The following is a 20,315-nucleotide window of genomic DNA, read 5'->3' as shown; positions in this document are numbered from 1 at the left end:
CGTATCTTCACAGCCTTGAAAATGGCCCCGAGCAGGGTCCCGGCTGCAGAGCTCTCCAGTGTGTCTGGAGTTCATGCCTGAAGTCCTACCGAGGTGCCCCGAAAGGGAGTCCCTTGCATGCTCTGGGGTCACCACAGATGTGGCCCTTACTACTCTGTTCAGAGCAGCGTTCCTGGGATGACGCCTTGCACCCCAACGGCCTGGGCTGGGGCAGCAGGGCCTCCGCGGGCCCGACGTGTCAGGGGCCCAAGGGAGGCCCGTGCTGCTGGTCCGCAGGCCACTCTTCTTTAGAGTTGGGCCATTTTCTTTTCAAACGGTCACTGAAGGGCCAAGCTGGAACCCCGCTGGAGACCAGGCAGTCTGGAGTGTGTGAATGGGGCATTTCCTTCAGGTGGGAGGGGGGTGCAGAGGGGGGCAAAGAGAAGAGACAGTTCTCCCAAGGAGCAAACCCTAAGCAGCCCTGGACGACCCCAGGCCCCCAGCCCTTGGAGACCAGGCCTTTCACCTCTCAGTTCAAACTCCGCAGGGCTCCTTCACCTGCTCCCCTCCCCCTCCCAGAGCCGCAGGGGAACAGGGCCACCCCGCCTCTGAAGAGCCAGCTCTGCCCACCACCCGCAGGGGGCGACCCTGAGGTCACTCTTGGGCTTCCCTTGCACCCAGGAGCTAGGCCTTCCATCTGAGGCAGGGTCCACACAGAGGTGACCTGGGACTCCTCCAACCCCTCCCTCCCCCTAAGTGCTGCCCATCCCAATTCTCAGCCATCTACAGAATGTTCCCGATGCTATCACCCGGGACTAGGACGGAAATGCAAAGGTGTGAGGGTGACAATGGCCAGATGGGGTGGTGGGCAGTGGGCACTGGAGGGAGAGTGGTTCAAAGTCCCGCTCTGTCCCCTGCCAGTAGTTGTGGGAAATCGGCTCTACCTCTGTGTCCTTATCTGTGAATCGGGGCTAGCAACCGCCTTAGAGAGCTGCTGAGGGTTAAACAGGATGCACGGAATCTGCCTGGGACCCAGTGGCCCCGACAAAGGTCCCAGAGGGAGATAAACACTGCCCCCGCCCCACCGTGAGGTAAGAGGTTAGAAGTCACAGGTGGGGACAGGAAAGGGACAGGAAGGGCGCTGGAGCATCCCTCCCTCTACCCCTCCCTGGCCGCCACACTTCCCAAGGGGGGCACCCAGGATAGCTTCACCAACACCTTGCTCACCACCTCTCACCAGCGAGGGTGCTGTGGACTGAATGTGTTTGCCCCAAATTCCTTCGCTGAAGCCCCAACCCCAGTGTGACAGCACTTGGATGGGGGGTGATGGGCCTCTGGGGGATGATTAGGGTCAGAAGAGGTCGTGAGGTGCAGCCCCCATGATGGGATTAGGGTCCTTCTAGGAAGAGACACGGGGGCACAGGCACACACTGTCACGTGAGGACATGGCGAGAAGGCGGCCGTCTGCAAGCCAGGAAGAGAGCTCTCACCAGAACCCGACCACGCTGGCACTCTGACTTGCAGCCTCCAGAACTGCAAGCCTTGCCCCCCATCTCTCCTCCCCTTCCTGGGCCCTCTGGCATCCCCCCTGCAGAAGCCAGGATCACTGGAGACGTTCGCGTGGCCAGGGGCCAAAAAATCAGGTGGGTTCCACTTCACCTATTCCATTGTCCCTTCTCCTCACAAGGACCTGTGGTCGCAGGGGTGACCCAGGCTGGGACGACTCTCCTGGCTCTTGAAGGTGGAGAGGGCATCCAGGAGGAAGAGACGAACCGAGCCCTCATCTCCTGCTGGCGTCCCTCTGTCCTGCCAGCCTCTGTGACCCAGTCTCCACGTGTGGCCCTTCCTCCTGCCACAGTCCCTTCCCCCCTTGTTGCCAAGGCGCCCACAATCCCTCTTCCACCCATTTCCTGGGAGATGGCGCAATCAGAAACTTTGGGTCCCGAAGCACAATTTCTACAAGTTCGCCTTTACTCTTGTTAATGAACAAACGCACAGACCTCGGGTTCTGTGAGACACAGAAAAACGAAGGCCCTGGCAATTTCGCTATCCAGAGACCAGACCGGGGTCAAGTCAGTGTCAACAAGCTGTCTGTGACAGATTTTGTGTCACTGGGCACTGCCGAGTTGGAAACGGGGGCCCTCGCTTTGGGAGGCAGTAGTGGTGGGGAGGGCTTCAGGGGATGTGCCCTGGGGGCAGATGATCATGGTCGAGTCGTGCAGTTGTGCAGCTCAGTGGCTGTGTGGCCGGGGGCCACACGGCGCTGCTCTCTGTGCTGCCGACATGCATCAGTGCCTCGATCAGTATACACTTCAGGGACCAGCGGAGCTGACGGCAGCAAACCCTGAGAACACTGGAAGGAAGCTTGGTGGAAGGCAGCTTTGTGTTAACTTTGGTTAAATGAGAATTTGTGGGGGAGGCTAAGGTCTCCCTAACAGCTAATGTGTACTGAGCACTTACTAGGTACAACGCATTGTACACGTACCTCCGTTCACCTATGACAGCCCTAGGACGATCTGTTATCCCCATTCCACAGACAGGCAAACTGAGTCCTAGAGGCATTAAATAGCCCCCTCTTCCCAGGTGCTCTGATAGAGCCCCCCAGCCTCTTCCCCCTCCTCTTTCACCTTCTGTACCTGCGCGCGCGCGCACACACACACCCACACACACACCCACACACACACACACCAGGCTGAGCCCATTTGCTGTGAGGCCACAAAGACAATAAAGAGGAGGTTCTGCCCTTCCGGGGGTTGAGCGCGCAGGGGCGGTGCACCCGTGGGTCGAGCTAGGGGTGGACACACAGGCAGAGCCTCACCTCCAAGAAAGAAATAATGGTAATAACGCCCGGACTTCCTGAACCTGTGCAGACTACAAATTGCTTGAAGGCCAGGCCCTCACTGCTATTCTGAATCAACGGGCAGGAATTTTATCCTCATTTGATAGACGCACATACATGTGGCTCACACCGCCACAGGCTTTGGGGCTCTTTCTATGCCTTTCTTTCTTTCTTAAAATTTTTTTTTAATGTTTATTTACCTGAGAGAGAGAGAGAGAGAGAGAGAGAGTATGTGAATAGGCAAGGGGCAGAGAGAGAGGGAGACACAGAATCTGAAGCAGGCTCCAGGCTCCGAGCTGTCAGCACAAAGCTGGATGCGGGGCTTGAACCTACAAACTGTGAGATCATGACCTGAGCCAAAGTTGGATGCTTAAACGACCGAACCACCCAGGCGCCCCTCCTTCTATGCTTTTCAAAGTGCGTTTGCCATACCTTTCTTGGGACACCAGCCAAGAATGATCCAGGTCCTGAAATCCCCAAAAGCAAGATGTGTTTTCTTTGACCACGCCCAGTTCCTGACACACAGTCATCGCTACCTGTCTGTTCCCAGGGCAGTGACCACCCTCCAAGTGGATGGCATCCCTTCCCTGCAGAAAGGCCTGCATGGAGATACCAGGAGCAAGTCCTAATGCAAAATGATCCCCCTGCCAATTGCTGGGTTTCCTTGGCTGCCCCAAACCCTTGGGGGACTCTGAGCCAGCCTTTCACACCTTCCTGATAGTTTAAGGGCAAGTCCAAGTACCTCCCACCATAGATGGAGGAGCTATAGCTCAGGGTTGGGGGGTCAGTGACTGCCCGGGACCAAGGTCGGGGGCTCCCGTGCCCCTCTGCCTTATCTCCAGGCAGTAACCCAGCTCTCCTGGGCCTGTCTGCCTCAAGTGGTCATGCATGAGCTGTCATTTCCTGGGGGTCACAGAAGGGCTTTAGGCATGCCAGAGCTGGACGGTCCCCACGGGTGGCGAGCTGAGGGGCCCTTGACCCCTCGCTGGAGTCATCCTGCCGCCCCGTATCCACTCCACTAAATCACGGGCTGAAGGCCACCCCAGGTCAGAGACCTGGATGTAATCTGGCCCAGCATCAAAAGGAAAAGCTTGTAGCCACAGTGTCACCTGCCAAAGAAACCACAGAGGGACTGATTTTTATGTACCGTATCTTAAAAAAAAAGAAAAGAAAAAAGCAGGAGACTTCGTTCCAGGCAGGAAACCTTGGACTTGTTTCTGCTCTGAACATCCAAGGAAGGAAGCAAGGAGAGGAAAGTGTGTTTGCAACTCACACAGGCAGAAGGGGAGGTCAGCTCTGCAGGGAGAGCCACCCCTTGCCACTTTTGGGGTGACGAGAAGGCCCTGGCTGCCCCCTCCCTGCCTGGTTCCTGCAGGCGGCAGAGCGGACCCTTCTGGCCCTTTTGGCTACCCCTGGGTGGACCCAAGACAGCCAATATGCACAGAGCCAGGGGAGGAAGAACCTGATGGGAAGTAAGAATTTCTCCTGAATTTCATTTCTATCTTAGCCACTCTAGTCCTCGGGCAAGGCTCCTCTGGGACCTGGGGCTCCACCTCAGACACCCAGGGAAATGCAAAGGTGCCGCACAGAAGAACTTTATGCTCCTTAGAAGCACAATCTGCGTTGTCTGGGTTTGACCCAGGCCTCGGGAGACTGAGAACTTCAGGATGAGCTAGTGGGGGACGAACCGAGGGGAATGCAGAGGCGAAGACAGTGGCTGGCTGGGACTCATGACAGGAAGCCCCTGAACTCCCTCCAGTGCCCCTGAGGTGGGCGTGTTGGCTTTAAGGGTGGGGTGTAGGCAAAGCCTAGAGGGTGGGTGGCCCCTTGGGTCTCAGACGGCCACCCGGGCAAGCATCAGACCCATCTGCCTCCAACTGCAGTTGGGGCTGGAATCCCTTGCCTCTTTGTGCAACCTACTTAATCAAGATCACTTTATCTACTCAACACTTGGTGACCAAACTATGTTGGCTTCTCAAGGTGCCCACGGAGTTTTAGAGCCCGGGGCCTGAGGCTACCAAGTGTCACTGGTCACTGGTTTCCACCTCCAGGCAGCCTCCACGGCAGAAGCATGGAATCTCCCTCCCTGTAACATCCCTCCCCGGTGGGCATCCGGCCTCCGCCACCACCAGAGATCTGCCAGGGCAGGGCTGGCCCCTCCTGTGCTAGACAGCTCCAGCTGTGGACCCGCATCTGCCTCCAGGGATGGCCGAGGGGCCTCAGCTCTCCTCTAGAGCCACACAGAAAAGCCTCAAATGTTAACCACCCTGCAAATTTTGCAGATGGCCCCTCAGCTCCCCTGGGTGTCCCCTGGCTGCTGTGGGCCTCACTGAACAGTCTGTGTCATCCATGGAGGGCCCAGCTGAGGTGTCCCCCTCCTGCCCGCAGACCCCGCGAGTAGGGGTCCCTCATTTTCCACACCCTACTCTCAAAACATCTTGGGAGATTTGATGCCTTTTTATTTATTTATTTTTTAAGTTTACTCCCTTCTGAAAGAGATAGACAGTGAGTGAGCGAGCAGGGGACGGGCAGACACAGGAGACACAGAATCCGAAGCAGGCTCCAGGCCCCGAGCTGTCAGCACGGAGCTCCATGCGGGGCTCGAGCCTACAAACCCTGAGATCATGACGTGTGTCGAAGTCAGATGCTTAACTGACTGAGCCACCCAGGCGCTCGACTGGATGCCTTTTTAAAGCCCCCAACCCAGTGCTCTGCTAGGTCTGCGGGGGAGGCTGGCGGCTTCCACGTGCCCCGACACCCCACATATGTAACATTTCACTTGTTGGGGAGGTCGGCTCCGGACCTCCTCCTTTGTGCACGGAGACGTGCCAGCGAGAGAAATCACAGCCTCACAGCCTCACAGCCTGCGCGACTGAATTCCTTTCCTTTAACTAGCGGCCCAGTGCCTCTCAGAAACAGACGGGGGCTGGGAGCTCGGAGTATCAGCTGCACTTACCCGGGTGGGAGGGAAATATTTATGCATCAGTGCGGCATTAGCTGCTTTCAGAGACCTCCTTTGAACTGTTAATCAAGCCCAATCTTTCAGAAGAATAGCCTGATTATTACCGCCCTGTTTGCATAACAAAGAAGCCCAATAAAACTTATTTCACTGTGCACCGAGGGGGTGTGAAGGATCGCCCTGAGAAGCGAGTCTCAGGAATGCGGCGAGCCGCTCCGAGGCCCGAACCCAGGAATAAAGACAATGCAATTTGCCACCAAGAAAAGCCCAATAGACCAATAAATTACCCGCGTGCAAAGGGATTAGATCAGGTTTCAGTTGCTGTGCAGGAGGAGGAGCGGGGTGAGCCGGGAAAGGGGGAAACCTGCCTCCTCTTAAAGGGGTAAGGCTCGTTTTGAACACACGCCCCACGGTCAAGTTGGTTCTGTCCCACTCTGTGGCTGGCATGGCACCTGCCTGCCTGGAGTCATTTACTTGCTGGAAGTTCTAGACCCTACCCTGGGCTTCATGCTGTTCCTGCAACAAGCCTCAGGTGGTTTCTCTGCTCAGGTGGAGACAGCTATCAAACTTCTAGAATGCGAAGCCAACACGTTGCATCCGAATACTGAGTCACAAGGAAGATGTAAGGGTGGAGGCACGAGAGGGGACCAGGGGCAGTTCAGCCAGGTCTCGGAGGGCCAGTGGGATTTGCCAGCTGAGGCGAGACAGAGATGCGGAAGCACAGGGGCCTCCGAAACAGCTGAGGTTGGCTGGAGGGGACACGCTGCTTGCATGCTGGTAGCCAATGTCGCTCAGCTCCAAAGTGCTTTCCTCCGCTGTGGGGAGGTGGGTGGGGGGGGGGGACCGGAGGGACTTCAAACCCCTTTCCTCTCGTCCCCCAGCTCTGTTAGACTCCACCACGAGGGGGCGCTGTCCCCAGGCTGTTTCCATCACTGTGCTTTCAAAGTACCCTCCTCTAGAGACCTGGCCCCCAGCTTCTCTCTTCCTTTTGCCTCCCAAGCGAAGCCGCTTCCTACAATGTGTGTGTTCCTCCGTGGTCCCCGGTGGCCTTTCCGGTGCTCCCACAAACGCCCAACAATCCCCTACATTAAGGTCCCTCCATGGAAATACCCCATGCGGTTTTGTTGTCCTGACTGGACCCTGACCTACCAGCCTAAGGATTTCAGACTAGATGCAGTTGATGGTAGGGAGCCCCGCGATAATTTCCAGGAAGTGCATGGCATGATCACAATCCTATTTTAGGAGGTGGTGGCTTTAGTCCGGGTAGAAGCAGGCAGAGCACAGAATGAGCAGAAGCAGAAGCAGAATGAGCAGTCACTGATCAACCTCTGTGCCAAGGTCAGCACTGAAGCCCGACACCTCCTGTTCCTGTCCCCACGGCCTGTCTCACATCCATCCTGGACAGCAGAGGCCCTGGGGCTCCCCTCTCTTGTCATCAAGCTGTGACAGGGGGTCCTGAAGGAGGAGGGGAGGGCAGCACCAAACCAGGAGCGCCAGCCTGCCTGCACTCAGCATGGGGACAGTTGGCCACTCCCCACCCTCTTGGGGGAATCAAGGAGGGGGATGCGATCAGATCTAGTGCCAACATGTGGCAAACTCTGGCCTGGGCGGTATTCTGGAGTCTTCCTGAGTTAAGAGATGCCTAAAGCTGGGCAGCTGGGTGGCTCGGTGGGTCAATCGAGAGTCCGACTTCCGCTCAGGGCATGATCTTGCAGTTTGTGAGTCTGAGTCCTACATCAGCTTTGGTTCCTCTGTCTCCCTCTCTCTGCCCCTCCCCCACAGGCGCTCTCCCAAATATAAATAAATGTTTTACTTTGTTTTTTTAAAGAGAGAGACGTCTAAAGCTGCCTGTTCATGTCACTCCCACAGGAACCGCTCCTGGTGCCAGGTGTTTGACATCAGATTCCTACAGGAACACAGCCAGGTGACAGACTGAAGATTTTGTCAGCTACAGCAGAATTCACCTTACTTAACCTGCACGAAGTCGGAAGTGATCATCCTTCCTAAAAAGCATTCCTCCCTATGCAGCCCAAGGTGGTCTGGGGGGAACCGGCCTAGCCTGTGAGTCCCTCAAAGGTGCTGGGACTTTTCCGGAAACCCCGTTGTCCGGGAACTGGCCTACAGGATAAAGAAGCAGGCAAGAGGGAGGTTCTCAGAGAGTCTCGACTGCTCTAGGAAGGGGAGGTGGGGAGGCCAGGGAGCTGGGGGTTAACTCACTGTCCAGTGTGGGAAGAGGTGGCCGAATGCCACCTACTGAGCTGAGGCAGGAGGCACTGCCCCTTGTCACACTTGTCACACTCTGCCAGGGCTGCTCTGCCCCAGCCATCACACACGCCAAGTTGCTACAAGAAACCACACCGAGTACCAAGGAAAAGGGCACACTGCAGCTTTCCAAACTGGGCACCCTCCCCCGACTCCCACTGGGGCCACATGGAACCAGATCAATGGCAGACAGGACATTCAGAAGCACCTGTGTTCACCAAGGCCACAAGCAGGCCTGTCAAATCAGGTGGCTGAGGGCTTCTGGGTAAAAGGGGGCCCTGATGGGGGCGCCTGGGTGGCTCAGTTGGTTAAGTGTCTGACTCTTGATTACGGCTCAGGTTTGTGGGTATCTCATGGTTCGTGGGTTCGAGCCCCACCTGGGGCTTGGCACTGGCACCGTGGAGCCTGCTTGGGATCGTCTGTCTCCTTCTTTCTCTCGCAAAATAAACAACAATGACAACAAAAACTTAAAAGAGGGACCCATGATGACCAAGGGCTGAGCCGGGCGCGAGATTCCAGGCCAGTACCATCTTGTCTTAGGGCACAGAACGAAGCTACTCCAGGTTCCACCAGCAGAGTGGTTACGGGCAAAGACATCACTTTCCAGATATCAATGAAGCTTTCAGGTGAGCAGTGTGTTCTTCCCGCTTGGAGGCATAACCCCTTTTCCCGAGTCCAGGGCTGGCTCTAGAAATGATAATTTTCCATCCTGGCTCTGCCTCCAGCAACCCTCGGCTCATCTGCTTGGCCGCTCCACATCCAGATTCATTTGAAGTGGCTTTTTCTCCCTCACCGCCATCCGCAGGCGGGCCTCCCTCCTCCACCTTCCTCATGCAGTGGGAGGGCAAATGCATGCCAGCTGGGCACACGCCCGGCTGGCGCACACGTGTGTGAGCCTGTGTTCATGGGACATTCCTTAGCATGCGGACCAATAATGGGCTCCTTTCTGCGGGGACCTGGGTGCAGACGGATCACTTTAATAGGCGTCTCGGTATTTCGACTGCTCGGGTGAAATGGTGCATGAAATGAATAAATAAGCAAAACCCAAAAGACATAAATCTGACTTGGGAAAATTTGCACAATGACAGCCCTTGCCAACTTCTTTGCCTGACCTATGGCTGGGTGGCATCTTCTTTGAGATGTTAAGCCAGGACAGACAGGCAGCAGAGAGGGCCTTTGGGAGGAGGCAAAAAAAACAAAAAACAAAAAACAAAAAACACCCCCAAAAACTGCTAGGTCCACAGAATCCGTGGTCAGCTTTTCACTCTGCTATCTAATACCTCCAAATTTGGGGTCTTATTTCCCTCCGCCACCTTGAAGCCTTATATGCTGCACAGCACAAACTCGAATATGTTCCGAAGCAAATCTAAGGAGTATGTTTATTCACAATATGGGATACGGAAAAGGGTCGGGGGTCTGTGTTCCACTCCCGGCTTGGTCACCGGCTAGCTGTGTAATGTCAGGCAACCTCTGTGACCCTCTGTTTCCTCTTCGGTACTTTCTCTTCCGTGAGGAAGGTGTGGTGATCTCGCGAGGTGTTGTACTCAAAGCATTTGGCGGAGTGCCCAGGATACTGTGGCCGCTCAATAAACGAGGAGAGCTTTAAAAATGATTGTCCTCCTTCAAACGATCATACTTTGGAGAGAACAGTAGAAGGTATTACGTCTCAAAGGATGTTCATAATCTTAAGTAGTGATGTGATAGGTTGTCTGTGGGAGGTCGGCGTTTGGGTTATTCTCACGTACTTATTTGCCCTTTATGGTTTTTAGCTTTGAAAACGAGTATTGCTTTTATAACCCTGAAAAAATTATTTTAGAAAAAAGGTTGGGGAATCTGGGGGAAAAAAAGCCTGTGGTCTCTGTCTCTTGAGAAAACACACATAACAGAAATGCAAAAAGACCCAAGGGCCCTCCAATTCCCAGGATGCTGCTGGGTGTGTTCAGTGTGTCCAGAAAGAAGGGGATAAAGGAACAGAAAATGCGGTTCTGCCCTTATAGACAGAACTGGTGATTTGGAAGAGAGCAAAACCCCAAGACCTGCAAAGCAGCGAAACTGGGAGGAAGCACAGGTGTCTGCAGCCAAGGGGACAGGTGTCTAGGTCATTGGAGGGATGGCACTGGACCCCAACAGACAGCACTGAACTTGGGCCTCGATTAGGTGGGCAGCGGCATTGGGCAAGGAAGGCCTGGGAAGGCGGGTGGGTGGTGGTGGAGTAGGGGGGCAGGCAGGGGTGACCTGGAGCCTCGGGATGTTCCAGAAGCCATGCAAATGAGGCCCGGGAAAAGTGTGGGGCCAGAAATCAGAGGGTCCTCCCTTTTGGATGCTTTAGAGGGCTACGAGGAGGGATGAGTTCCTGAGCAGGACTTTTGTTCTAAAAGGAGGGTTTGGGGGGGGGGGTGCCCAGAGGAAGGTCCTAGGGCTGGTCAGCTGTTTGTAGCAAGGTGACAATGGGAACAGGCAGGAAAAGGTGGAGGAAGGAGGCCCAGCCCCAAGCAACTGCACTGAATGGAGAGGCCCACCGGACATTCAGGGCTTCACCGTTCTGGGCAGCGGGCTCCTTAATGGACTCAAACCAGGCACTAGTCTCGGGGGGCAGGTGGGAGAGGAGTGGAGGGTGACCAACCATCTTGGTGTGCCTAGGACTGAGAGGGTGGCTAAGGACTCGGGACTTTCAGCTTTAAACCTCTAAGAGTCCAGGGGAGATACTAGATGAGCTGGTCGCCCTAGAAGAAACAGCACCTGCAGTTTTAGGCATGTTGAATTCAGCCAAGTGGGAAAACAGCACGGTAGCTAACCACTCAACCAGAGCACAAAGCTGGGGTTCTCAGCCCAGTTCTGTCTAGGGCCTTGCACATTTCACTCAAGAGAGGGTTTGGCACAGGAACCACACGTCGCCCCCAACACATAAAATGGTCCCACCCCATCCTCTTACCTCCACAGGGTCCTGAGGCCCCGTCTTCCCCACCTCCCGGAGCATCCTTATCTGAGCCTGTCCCCACCTGTCCTCTGAGATGGGGGCGATCGCTAGCAATGACTGGAACCCTGCAGGCAGGCTTCCCTTCTTCAACCATAAGACCACCTCCTCACCTCAGGGGTGAGGGGGCAAATGGTCCATAGGACTCTCCGTCTCACTCTGCCTGGAAGCCAACGCTCTTCCCTGCAGACCCCTTAGCTGCTAGCTGGCTCAGCTGTCATCTGGCTCTTGCAACCAGACATCACTTTATTCTCTGCCTTTGGGACACGAAGTCCCACTGGGAAGACAAAAATGTGGTACGCAAATTGACTTGCTTGCACATTTCTGAACAGCTGCTCTGGCGGACCTATTCTCATCTCCATAATGACAGAGATGCACTTGGACATAGCAGAGAGACTTGGTCTCCCCAAGCTGGAGTTTCTCCCCTGAGGATTAACATTTCTGGGACAGGTGCAATTGAAAAGGGAAAGCAACGAGGGAAAGAGAAAGGCCGCGGGGCAATAATTCTTAGCAACAGCAGCCCTCACACCTGAGTGTGCATCAGAACCCCCTAGCGGGCCTGGTGAAGTACAGAACCAGGGTCCCACCCCCGGAGCATGGCTTCAGTGAGTCTGGGGAGGAGGAGCCTCCCAGGGGAGGCTGATGCTGCTGGGGGAGGAACCACACTTTAGGAACCACTGTGCTGGGAGTACAGCAGCCACATGAAATTAACGGGAAGCATGCCAGCGTATCTACAACATAGGTCTTTGATGGGTTTCTCTTGGAAATCTGAGGGGCGCCTGGGTGGCTCAGAGGGTTAAGCGTCCGACTGTGGCTCAGGTCATGATCTAGTGTTCCTGGGTTCGAGCCCTGCGTTAGGCTCTGTGCTGACCGCTCTGGAGCCTGCTTTGGATTCTATGTCTCCCTCTCTTTCTGCCCCTCCCCTGCTTGTGTGTGCTCTCTCTCTCAAAAATTAACATTCAAAAATTAAAAAAAAAAATCTGTTGTATTAAGTCACAAAGCTTTCAAAGTCTAAGAATAAGAAGGATCTATTAATTGGGTCTTGAACAAGCTGTTATTTGTGGAAGATTCCTCCTGAGAAGCCTTTTTTTGGGCCTCCTCCTTCCCGCCCCACTCCTTGCCCCAGCTAGATGAGGCCACCGGTCCATCCACTGTGGGCACGGCATCGTCCAAGCGCACGCCCTTAGCGCCCTAGGGACACTGCAGACCCCTCACCCTTTAGGAGTTGGGGGTTCTGCCGGCCCTGCATGGAGGAGGGCCCCGACTGCCGTCACTGAGTCTGGAACACAGCAGGTATGTCATACCCACTGGGTAAGTCCACGTGAACACTCTCAAAAGACACAAACCCTCTCAGTCCACGGAGGTGAAGGCATCTTTCTCCACATAACTACGTCCAATTTGAGTTGCACTCCTATGGGTTTACTCCTGGCAGTCATTCAAGTTCACCAGCCCTGAACAAGCCTATGCTTTCACGTGGCTGCTCGAGCTGGATTCCACCTGCCTTCAGTGGGCAGCACGCAGGGCCCCTGGGGGTCTCTGTACCTGCACTGGCCAAGGCTTCGTGTTTTCCCCAGCACCCACCAGGCCCTCCCTGCCCTGACCTCTGCCACACCTGCAGTGTCTCTGACTTTCTTCCAAAGCAGTCCCTCTGTCCTTGGGTCAAAGACGAGGACAGTCCATCTCTTCGTTGTGAAAATGACCCATTTGATCTCTTACTTAGGAAACGGTCTTCTGACCCAGGTTTCTTGATCATACAAGTTTTTGGAGCCCCCGGTGCATTTGGTTTGGGGAGGCCTGGAAGCTGTTTTCAGTAAGGTGGGCAATTTTGACTAAAGGCAGCTGTCAAGTCCTCAAATGAGAAGAAACGGGAGCCAGCTGGCATGACAGGGCAACAGCTATCTGTTCTATCTGCCAGGTTTTAGTTACCAGCCTTGAAGCCAAAAAAGAAATGGGCTTCTAGGAAACAAAAGTGATGGAATTCGCATTCTGAATTCTATAACCCACCAGCTTTGCTCTGACTGGGGGCGGCGGGGGGGGGGGGGGGTGGATGCTTTAAAATAAAGGTTTTGAGCTGGAGATGTGAAAGCAGCAACAAAAACACCACCACTGGGGTGCTGGCAGCCGCCGGGCTCCTGAGTACCTCCCACCAGCCCTCCCTTTCCTCTCCCCAATTCAAGAAGTTAACAAGTGCTGCCCCTTTAAGAGCGGGAAGGTGTTGTTTTAAGGGCCTCTAAGCCCCCCTTCTCAATTTCAGCTCGGAGCTGAGATCACATCCCCCAAGGCAGCCAAGGGACAAAAGCTATTTATCAACCCATCTGATAAAACTTCCAACGGGCTGGATCTTTATCTGGACCAAACCGAGATGCACACGCATTGCAAAGTCCTGCTTCTCCAGAAGGTGGATTTCTTTTTAAAGATGACGGTCCTATTTATTTATTTATTTATTTATTTATTTATTTATTTTTTCAGTTTTGGTAAGGGAACCAAATCAGCCTTTCAGCAAAACCTTTCTGTGCATGGGGAAACTGCCTTTTAAAAGGTGTGTGTGTGTGAAGAAGGAGTAGGCCACCTGGCTGCTGGACTCACTACAGAGGTGTTAATATACCGGGGCGGGGGCCCTTTGGGGCAACTGACACCCCCCATCTTGTCCTCAGCCGGGGCCTCCCCGGTGGAATCCACAGCTGGGAGCAGGTTGAGGCTGTCCGGGACGCCCTTGGGGCGCGGGCTGCTGCTGAGTGAGCTGGGCGCGCTGGATTGGGTTGGCGCGGGAGGCCCCGAAGCGGGGCTGGGGCGAGAAGGTAAACTGATCCTTTGGCCCTTACCGCTGCCAGCACGGTCCGCCAGCCCGCCCGCGCGCCCGCAGCCCCAGCTTGCAGCCAGGCCGAGCCCGGACTGCCCAGTTCCGCCAGTTCCTGAAACCCAGTTGGCTGGGAAGCAAAACAAAACAACCCAATCCCAGGCTAACTGAAATCCTTTCTTGCAAAGAGCTCGGTGGTGCGCGGGGCTGCGGATCCGCGTCGGGGCCGAAAAGACACCTCTGCGCCCCGCAACACGATGGACGCGGCCGGCAGATCCCGCCTTGCAAGGGGGGCCATTTGGCCCGTGACACTGGGTTTATTTGTATTTTTAGCAAGAGAAAAGTGGGTATAAAGGGTTTAACTGGCGTTTCCAGGCTGTGAGTAGCATATGGCCAAAATGAAATAAAGTTTTATGAAACATTATAAAGAAAACAGACCGGGGATTTAAGTTTCGTGCCTTCCCCCTCCCCCCGAAAGGGGGGGAGGGAAAAAAAGTAAAGAAACTGGAGCGTTTGGGAAGGAACAAATGCTTCTCTGTGGAGTTGGTCTCCCTTCCCCCAACAAAAACAAGAGGTCCGGGCTCGGAGGAATTTGAAAGCAGCGATCTGCCAAAAACATTGTGAAAAACTATGGGGGATTCATTGGAAACAGATGGCTTTTTCAGCTTTAATTCTGAAATTCTCTCCCTTTCTGACACAATAAAAACAAACAGGGGGCGACGCGGAATGTTATCAAACAGGAACCCGGGCTCGCGGGAGCCCAGGCCGTGGGCATCCCCGCGTGGGCCGGCGCGTGGGGGCGGGACGGCGTCCCGGAGGAGGGGGCGGCCGGGGACTCGCCTGGGACCTCCAGGGCGGCCCCGGCTCCACCCCTGGGCACACGGCAGGTCTGCACACTGGTGGGCGAGCAGCGGGAGAAAGTGCCCCCTGCTGCGAGTCGGTGCTCCCCAGCCCACCCCACCCCTCCTTCGGGGCCCCTAAGGGGCGCGTCCCCGGCACCCCCTCTCCCGCAAGGAGGGAGACGCCCCCGGCCTCTGCGACCTCCCGGCTCCCTCTCACTGCAGCCGGGGCGGGGGCCTGCCACCTCCTCGGTCCCCTCGGGGGTGCATCGCGCCCTCGGCGGGGCGCGGGGGAAACAAAGACCAGTGGAGACGGGAGGCGGGGGTCCAGGGGGCGCCGGCGGATTTCAGTTCCACTGGCTCCCGGACGCGGGGCCGAGCGCAGCGACGAGGCCCGGGGAGCGGGCCCGGCCGGCCATCCTCGCGCCGGGGGCAGTGCCTTACCTGCGGGGAAGCTGCAGAGAAGGAAGGCGAGGGTCGGCCAGAATCCCAGGGCTGAACGTCCTGCCCCTCTCCCCATACCCATCCATCCAGCTCGGCCTGTTACCACTAGCCTCTCCCTGGAAGAAGAGTTTAGAAGAAAAGAAGAGGAAAATCAATCACGCTGCGGAGAAAGGGCAGCCTCGCTCCGCCGGCGGGAGCAGCGAGCCGGGAGGCTCGGTCCCCCTCGGCCGCGGGCGCCCGGCGCGCCCCCCCCTCCCCGCGCGCCCCTCCCTCGCCCTCCCTTCCCCCGGGTCCCCTCCAATGTCGGCGCGGCCCCGCCGCCCCAGCCGCCGCGCGGCCCGCCCCCTCGAGCTCGGGTTTCAGCGCGGCGCGTGAGGGGTGGGGTGGGGTGGGGGGCAGGCTGGGCGGGGACCGAGGCGGCGGGGCTCCGACGCTGGTCGCGGGGAGCTCGGGAACCCGGGCCCGGGGGCGCAGGGAGCGCCCCGGCTCCCCGACCCCAGCGGCAGCCCAGGCCGAAGAGGCCCAGCCTCCGGACCGCCTGCCGAGAGCCCCCCTCCCCCATCCAACCTGTAAATATCCAACTCGGGTAGACACTGCGCTTGCAGCCAAACCCCAGGACCCCGTTTCCAACCAGACCGCGTCCAGAAGCCGCCACTGACACCCCCTGGTTCATTGTTCTACTCAGATGGGTCCCCCATGCAGGGGGCCGAAAAATCCGAGGGTGTCCGGGATGGCCCGCTGGGTCTCAGCCACTAACGCACCTCGCGGCTCCCTCCCAGATCCCGCCGGGCCACCCACCCGGCCTGGGCTCAGGGCCTCCGGCATCCCCTTCTAGCACCTCGCTGCCTCGCCAGTACTTGCCCTGGCTGCACTCCAGAGTTGGGGGCCTTCGAGCCTGACGGAGGCGGCAGGACGGCTGCCACCCCGGAGGAGGTGTGGATACTGCGGTCCCCGCGGTGCACAGGGCCCAGCCGCCTGGGGTTGCCAGGGCAAGGCCACCAAGGCCGCTCCTGGGAGGGCATCAGGGTGGTGACTTCCCTTAACTCGGTCGCTTATTTTTCCAGGAGAAATATGTCTCCTCCCCAAGGTTCCCTAGGACCTGAGGCTCTTCTGCCTCTGGTTGGGATATTTAAGCGACTGGCAACCTTCCCTGGGAAACATCTTTTGGACGGAACACAAATAGGCCAGAGCAAGTGTTTTGAGTCGAACCAATTCCCCCCGTGGCCCCCCCTCACCTCTCCTCCAAGCCTACTCATCTGGTTCTTTGAGGGGGAAAAAAAAATCTGAATTTTTATCCAATTCTGATGTTTCCCTTAAGCACTATCGCAGTCCTTACTCGCAGACGGCCACACAGGCTGCAGGGCTGCTTGGGGCGCTGCCTGCCAGGAGGGCAGGTCTGGAGGAGCAAGCTTTGGGCAAGGGGAAGAAAGCCCTAAGTCCCTGAGGTCCCACGCCAAGCAGAAGTGCTTCTGAATCTGGGATCTGCAGACCAGGTAAGAAAGGGGACTGAGGTCTCTCAGCCAGGTATGTCATGGGGCAAAAGGAAGCTGTCTTTCCTTGGCATTTCCAAATGCCACGAAGGTACTGCTCACCTTTAACGTTATAGTGCCGCGGCTTTTCCCCCAAATAGTTAGCTCTCAGCCCAACAGGCTCTAATTATCCATCGCTCCCCCAAACTGGGGTCCACTTTAAGCCCTGATTTGCAAAACTACTGCAGTTTTGCCCAGTGAGAGCCCAGCAACCTCACGATCCAGGGCTCTGATGGCATTCCTCTCCAGCGGGGCCTGTCCTTGGGCCAGACCTAAGGATTCAGTCCACAGAATGGTAGGATAACATTGGCACACGGGGGCAGGCACGGAGCCAGACGGCACAGAGGCACCTTTGAGGTCCATCAATGAACACCGTTTGCTGGATTGTGCCTTTCACGGTTAGTTCTAAAGCTTCTCACTAATGAGAGAGAAGGGATCCGTCAGCCATCCCCAGCAGTGAATTCATCGCAGCTGCTGTGGCAACATCTCCAGTGGCAGATAGGCTGTGCAGCCTTCAGAAGACCTCAACGCAGGCCTTTCCAACACGGTCCTGGCCTGAGGGTAGACCTTTGGAAGCAGGACTTGGAGCCTCTACACCTCAATTTCTTTGTCTGTAAGGGGCAGGCTGATAATATTGTCACCCAGCGGCTGCAACTGAATACAGTCTGGGAGAGGCACTGGGAACTCCCCGCAGTTCCTGCTCCAAGACTGGCCGCCATCTTGTGAGGACATCCAATTCTTATGACGTAAGCAAATAATTTGGGAAAGGGACGCAAAGGACTTCTTTTCCCCCTCACGAGGAGAGATGTGTGAGGCTGATTTTGGACATCACCGAAGTGGAGATTTGGCTTTTACATAGTTTAGACTATCAAGAGAAATCCAGCCCCCAGTAGAGCAGTATGGGGTTTTGCTGACCTGGAACAATCTGTCTGTACTGGCCAAACCAACCAGCTTATTGACAACTCCCCAGGTCTTTGCAATAAGAAATCCCTAAACCACTGGGTTAAGGAACTCAGCACTTCATTCGCCACAGAAATGGACTTAACTCAAAGTGTAGCTGACTTCATACAGACAGTTCCCATTATAGAGTCTGACTACTTATGGGTTCTCCCCTAGGTTGTTCTCTGGGCTTCGGGTTAGAGATTTTCCCTTGCATGGCTCTTGCTCCCTGTTCCCCAGCCCTAGCTGTGGAGGCCCCAGCACTGGGGCCTCATGGCCCCATGGTCCAGGCAGTGGGGCTGTGGGGGGAGGGGCACGGGGCTTCGGAAAAGGCAAGGTTCTGAATAAGGCTAATGCCTCCCAGGAGTGAGGGGTGTCAGGGACTCTAGCTTTCCCTGCCTCTGGGTACGGACAGGGTGTTCCCAAATCCAGGGTCTGAGTCATCAGTCAATAAATATATACTCAGGACTACTGCATGCCAGTCCCTGTGGGCTAAAGAAATAAGACAGCTCCTATCTTTGAATCGCTGGTAGAAACGGACGATAGAGGAAGGTGAGGGATGATCGGCCAACCGCCCGGGGAAGGCTTTACCAAAAAGATGGTGTGTCCTATGAGTTGTCTTGAAGGATTCATTTTTAGTAAGAATGACAGCAACTATGGCCAAGGTGTCCCTGTGCTGTCACATTATGTCCAGGGATGGCTAAGTACTTTACATTTCTAGACACTTAAAGCGAAGGTACGTTCTAGTGTCATCCTCATTTTGCAGATGGGGAAACTGAGGCTGAGTGCAGTTAAGTACTCACCCAATTATTGGCTAATAAACTGTAGGGTGGAACACACCAAGCCCATGCCTGATGTGCTCTATGTGCCATTAATTCCAGTGATGCAAGTCCGCACTGGGCTTAAAGTCAAGGCTAGACAGATAACTTAACAATCACTTTCAATAAAGCATAACACAGACTCTGACAGCAGAGACACAGAACACAGGCGCCAGGGGCCTCCAGCCCAGACCCAGGTGCAGGGTGGGGAGGGAAGTTTCTCCCAGTGTGGGAGAGTGCCGGGGGAGATGGTGGGCGAAGGAGGGGGGGCAGGGCAAGGATTCCAGGCGGAAGGAACATTCAGTATAACATGTACCAAGGTGTGGCCTGCCTGAGGGGCTGGAAAGCTTGAGGATGGCTGTAGGAGGAGACTAGGCTGCAGAAAGACAGAACAGGAGCCTGAGAAAGCTCGAGAATGGACAGCACAGGCTCTGAGAGGGTGTCCATGTTTATCGCAGCTGGAAGCCCCACCTGAGGCCTCAAGAAGAGGAGAGACATATTCTTTTGGGAGACCACTGTGGGGGCTAACCAGTACCACTGCCCAGGACCCATTCCAGAGCAGCTGAATCTGCATCCCTGAGTACAGCCTGGGCATCAGCATTTTTAATGAGCTCTCCCAGGTGACTCATGTGTAGGGATTCGCTAGGTTTGTAAGTTGCATCACGCTTCATCAACCCTGGGTGCACATTAATACTCAGGCTGAGTCGATCAGTTTATCCTCTTGGATTTAAAGGCAAGGCAAGGCAGAGAACCTAACAAGTACTTTCAATAAAGTGGTGACTGGCACATGACCCAAGCTGACCAATCAGAATCTGTCCTGAGACTGTTGCTATGGGGGAGCTGCATCCTGGTCTCTGATCCCTACATGATGAGTCTGCGGGTAGCAATCTGATGTGAAGGCCAGTGTTGATGAGTGTTGCAGGTGGAGGATGTGTCTGCAGAGTTAGCGTGCTGTTTTTACTAAAATCGCATTTTATCTGGTGAGCTTTTCTGGGACGGTTGGAGATTTTCAGGGCTCCCCATGCCACTCTCCCTGTAGCTCCTCCTCCCTGGTCCGGCTACGGGAGACGAGAGAGTTCCTCATTTTGCCGAAACTGGTTTGATTTAGGTTTCTCTCACTTGTGTGCACAGACTCGTAACAAGGAGGAAGCTGATGGCCCAGCACTGGTCCCAAGAAGTATTTTCACCAACCTCACAAGCCCAGGGATATGTCGTCAATAGCTCCCAACTCATTCGTTTACTGGAAGAACTTCTTGGGTCTACTCCCATTGCCTCCACCCCCAACCTTTGAACAGATTTTGCTTATACCAAGTCTTGAGGAGCTCGGTTGGTTTTGCCTACAACTGAGGGGGGGACCCACTCCTCTTTAATCGAAATAAAACTTAATCTCAAGTTCCTATTTCAGACTTCAAGGGCTCCCGTGGGTCTGGGGTTTGATGAGCTAGACCTTGTTCACTCTCTCTGTAATGGTGCTGAGCAGCCGGAGCTGGTGTGTTGCATTAAGAATATGCATATTAAAGGGGCGCCTGGGTGGCCCAGTCGGTTAAACAGTCAAGTGTCTGGCTTTGGCTCAGGTCATGACCTCACGGTTCATGGGTTCAAGCCCTGCTTCAGGCTCTGTGCTGACAGCTCAGAGCCTGGAGTCTGCTTTGGATTCTGTGTCTCCCTCTCTCTCTGCCTCTCCCCCACTCACGCTCTCTTTCTCTCTCAAAGTAAATAAACACTGGGGCGCCTGGGTGGCGCAGTCGGTTAAGCGTCCGACTTCAGCCAGGTCACGATCTCGCGGTCCGTGAGTTCGAGCCCCGCGTCAGGCTCTGGGCTGATGGCTCGGAGCCTGGAGCCTGCTTCCGATTCTGTGTCTCCCTCTCTCTCTGCCCCTCCCCCGTTCGTGCTCTGTCTCTCTCTGTCCCAAAAATAAATAAAAAACGTTGAAAAA

The 20,315-nt window shown here is 55.6% G+C and overlaps 1 protein-coding gene across 2 annotated transcripts in view; it reads right to left on the bottom strand.

Annotated features, from left to right (window-relative positions):
- Nucleotides 1-20,315, bottom strand: part of RGMA (repulsive guidance molecule BMP co-receptor a) — a 50,951-nt gene that overhangs the window by 17,385 nt on the left and 13,251 nt on the right. Inside the window, exons 1-2 of one of the 2 annotated variants that reach the window (XR_007453924.1) lie at nt 15,094-15,175; nt 6,949-9,674 (exon numbers count right to left, since the gene is read on the bottom strand). Coding sequence is in view for 1 of the 2 variants with exons in the window: in XM_049614053.1 (XP_049470010.1) it covers nt 15,094-15,209 (116 nt within the window). In the remaining variant the exon portion in view is untranslated. Of the gene's footprint in view, nt 1-6,948; nt 9,675-15,093; nt 15,210-20,315 lie in introns of those variants that run through there. The other variant, XM_049614053.1, reaches the window with a different exon arrangement.

This window comes from Panthera uncia (genome assembly GCF_023721935.1).
Source record: "Panthera uncia isolate 11264 chromosome B3 unlocalized genomic scaffold, Puncia_PCG_1.0 HiC_scaffold_1, whole genome shotgun sequence".
Taxonomy (NCBI): Eukaryota; Metazoa; Chordata; class Mammalia; order Carnivora; family Felidae; genus Panthera; species Panthera uncia.
Note: the sequence above shows the minus strand (reverse complement) of the source record. Positions and strands in the feature narration are given on the sequence as shown.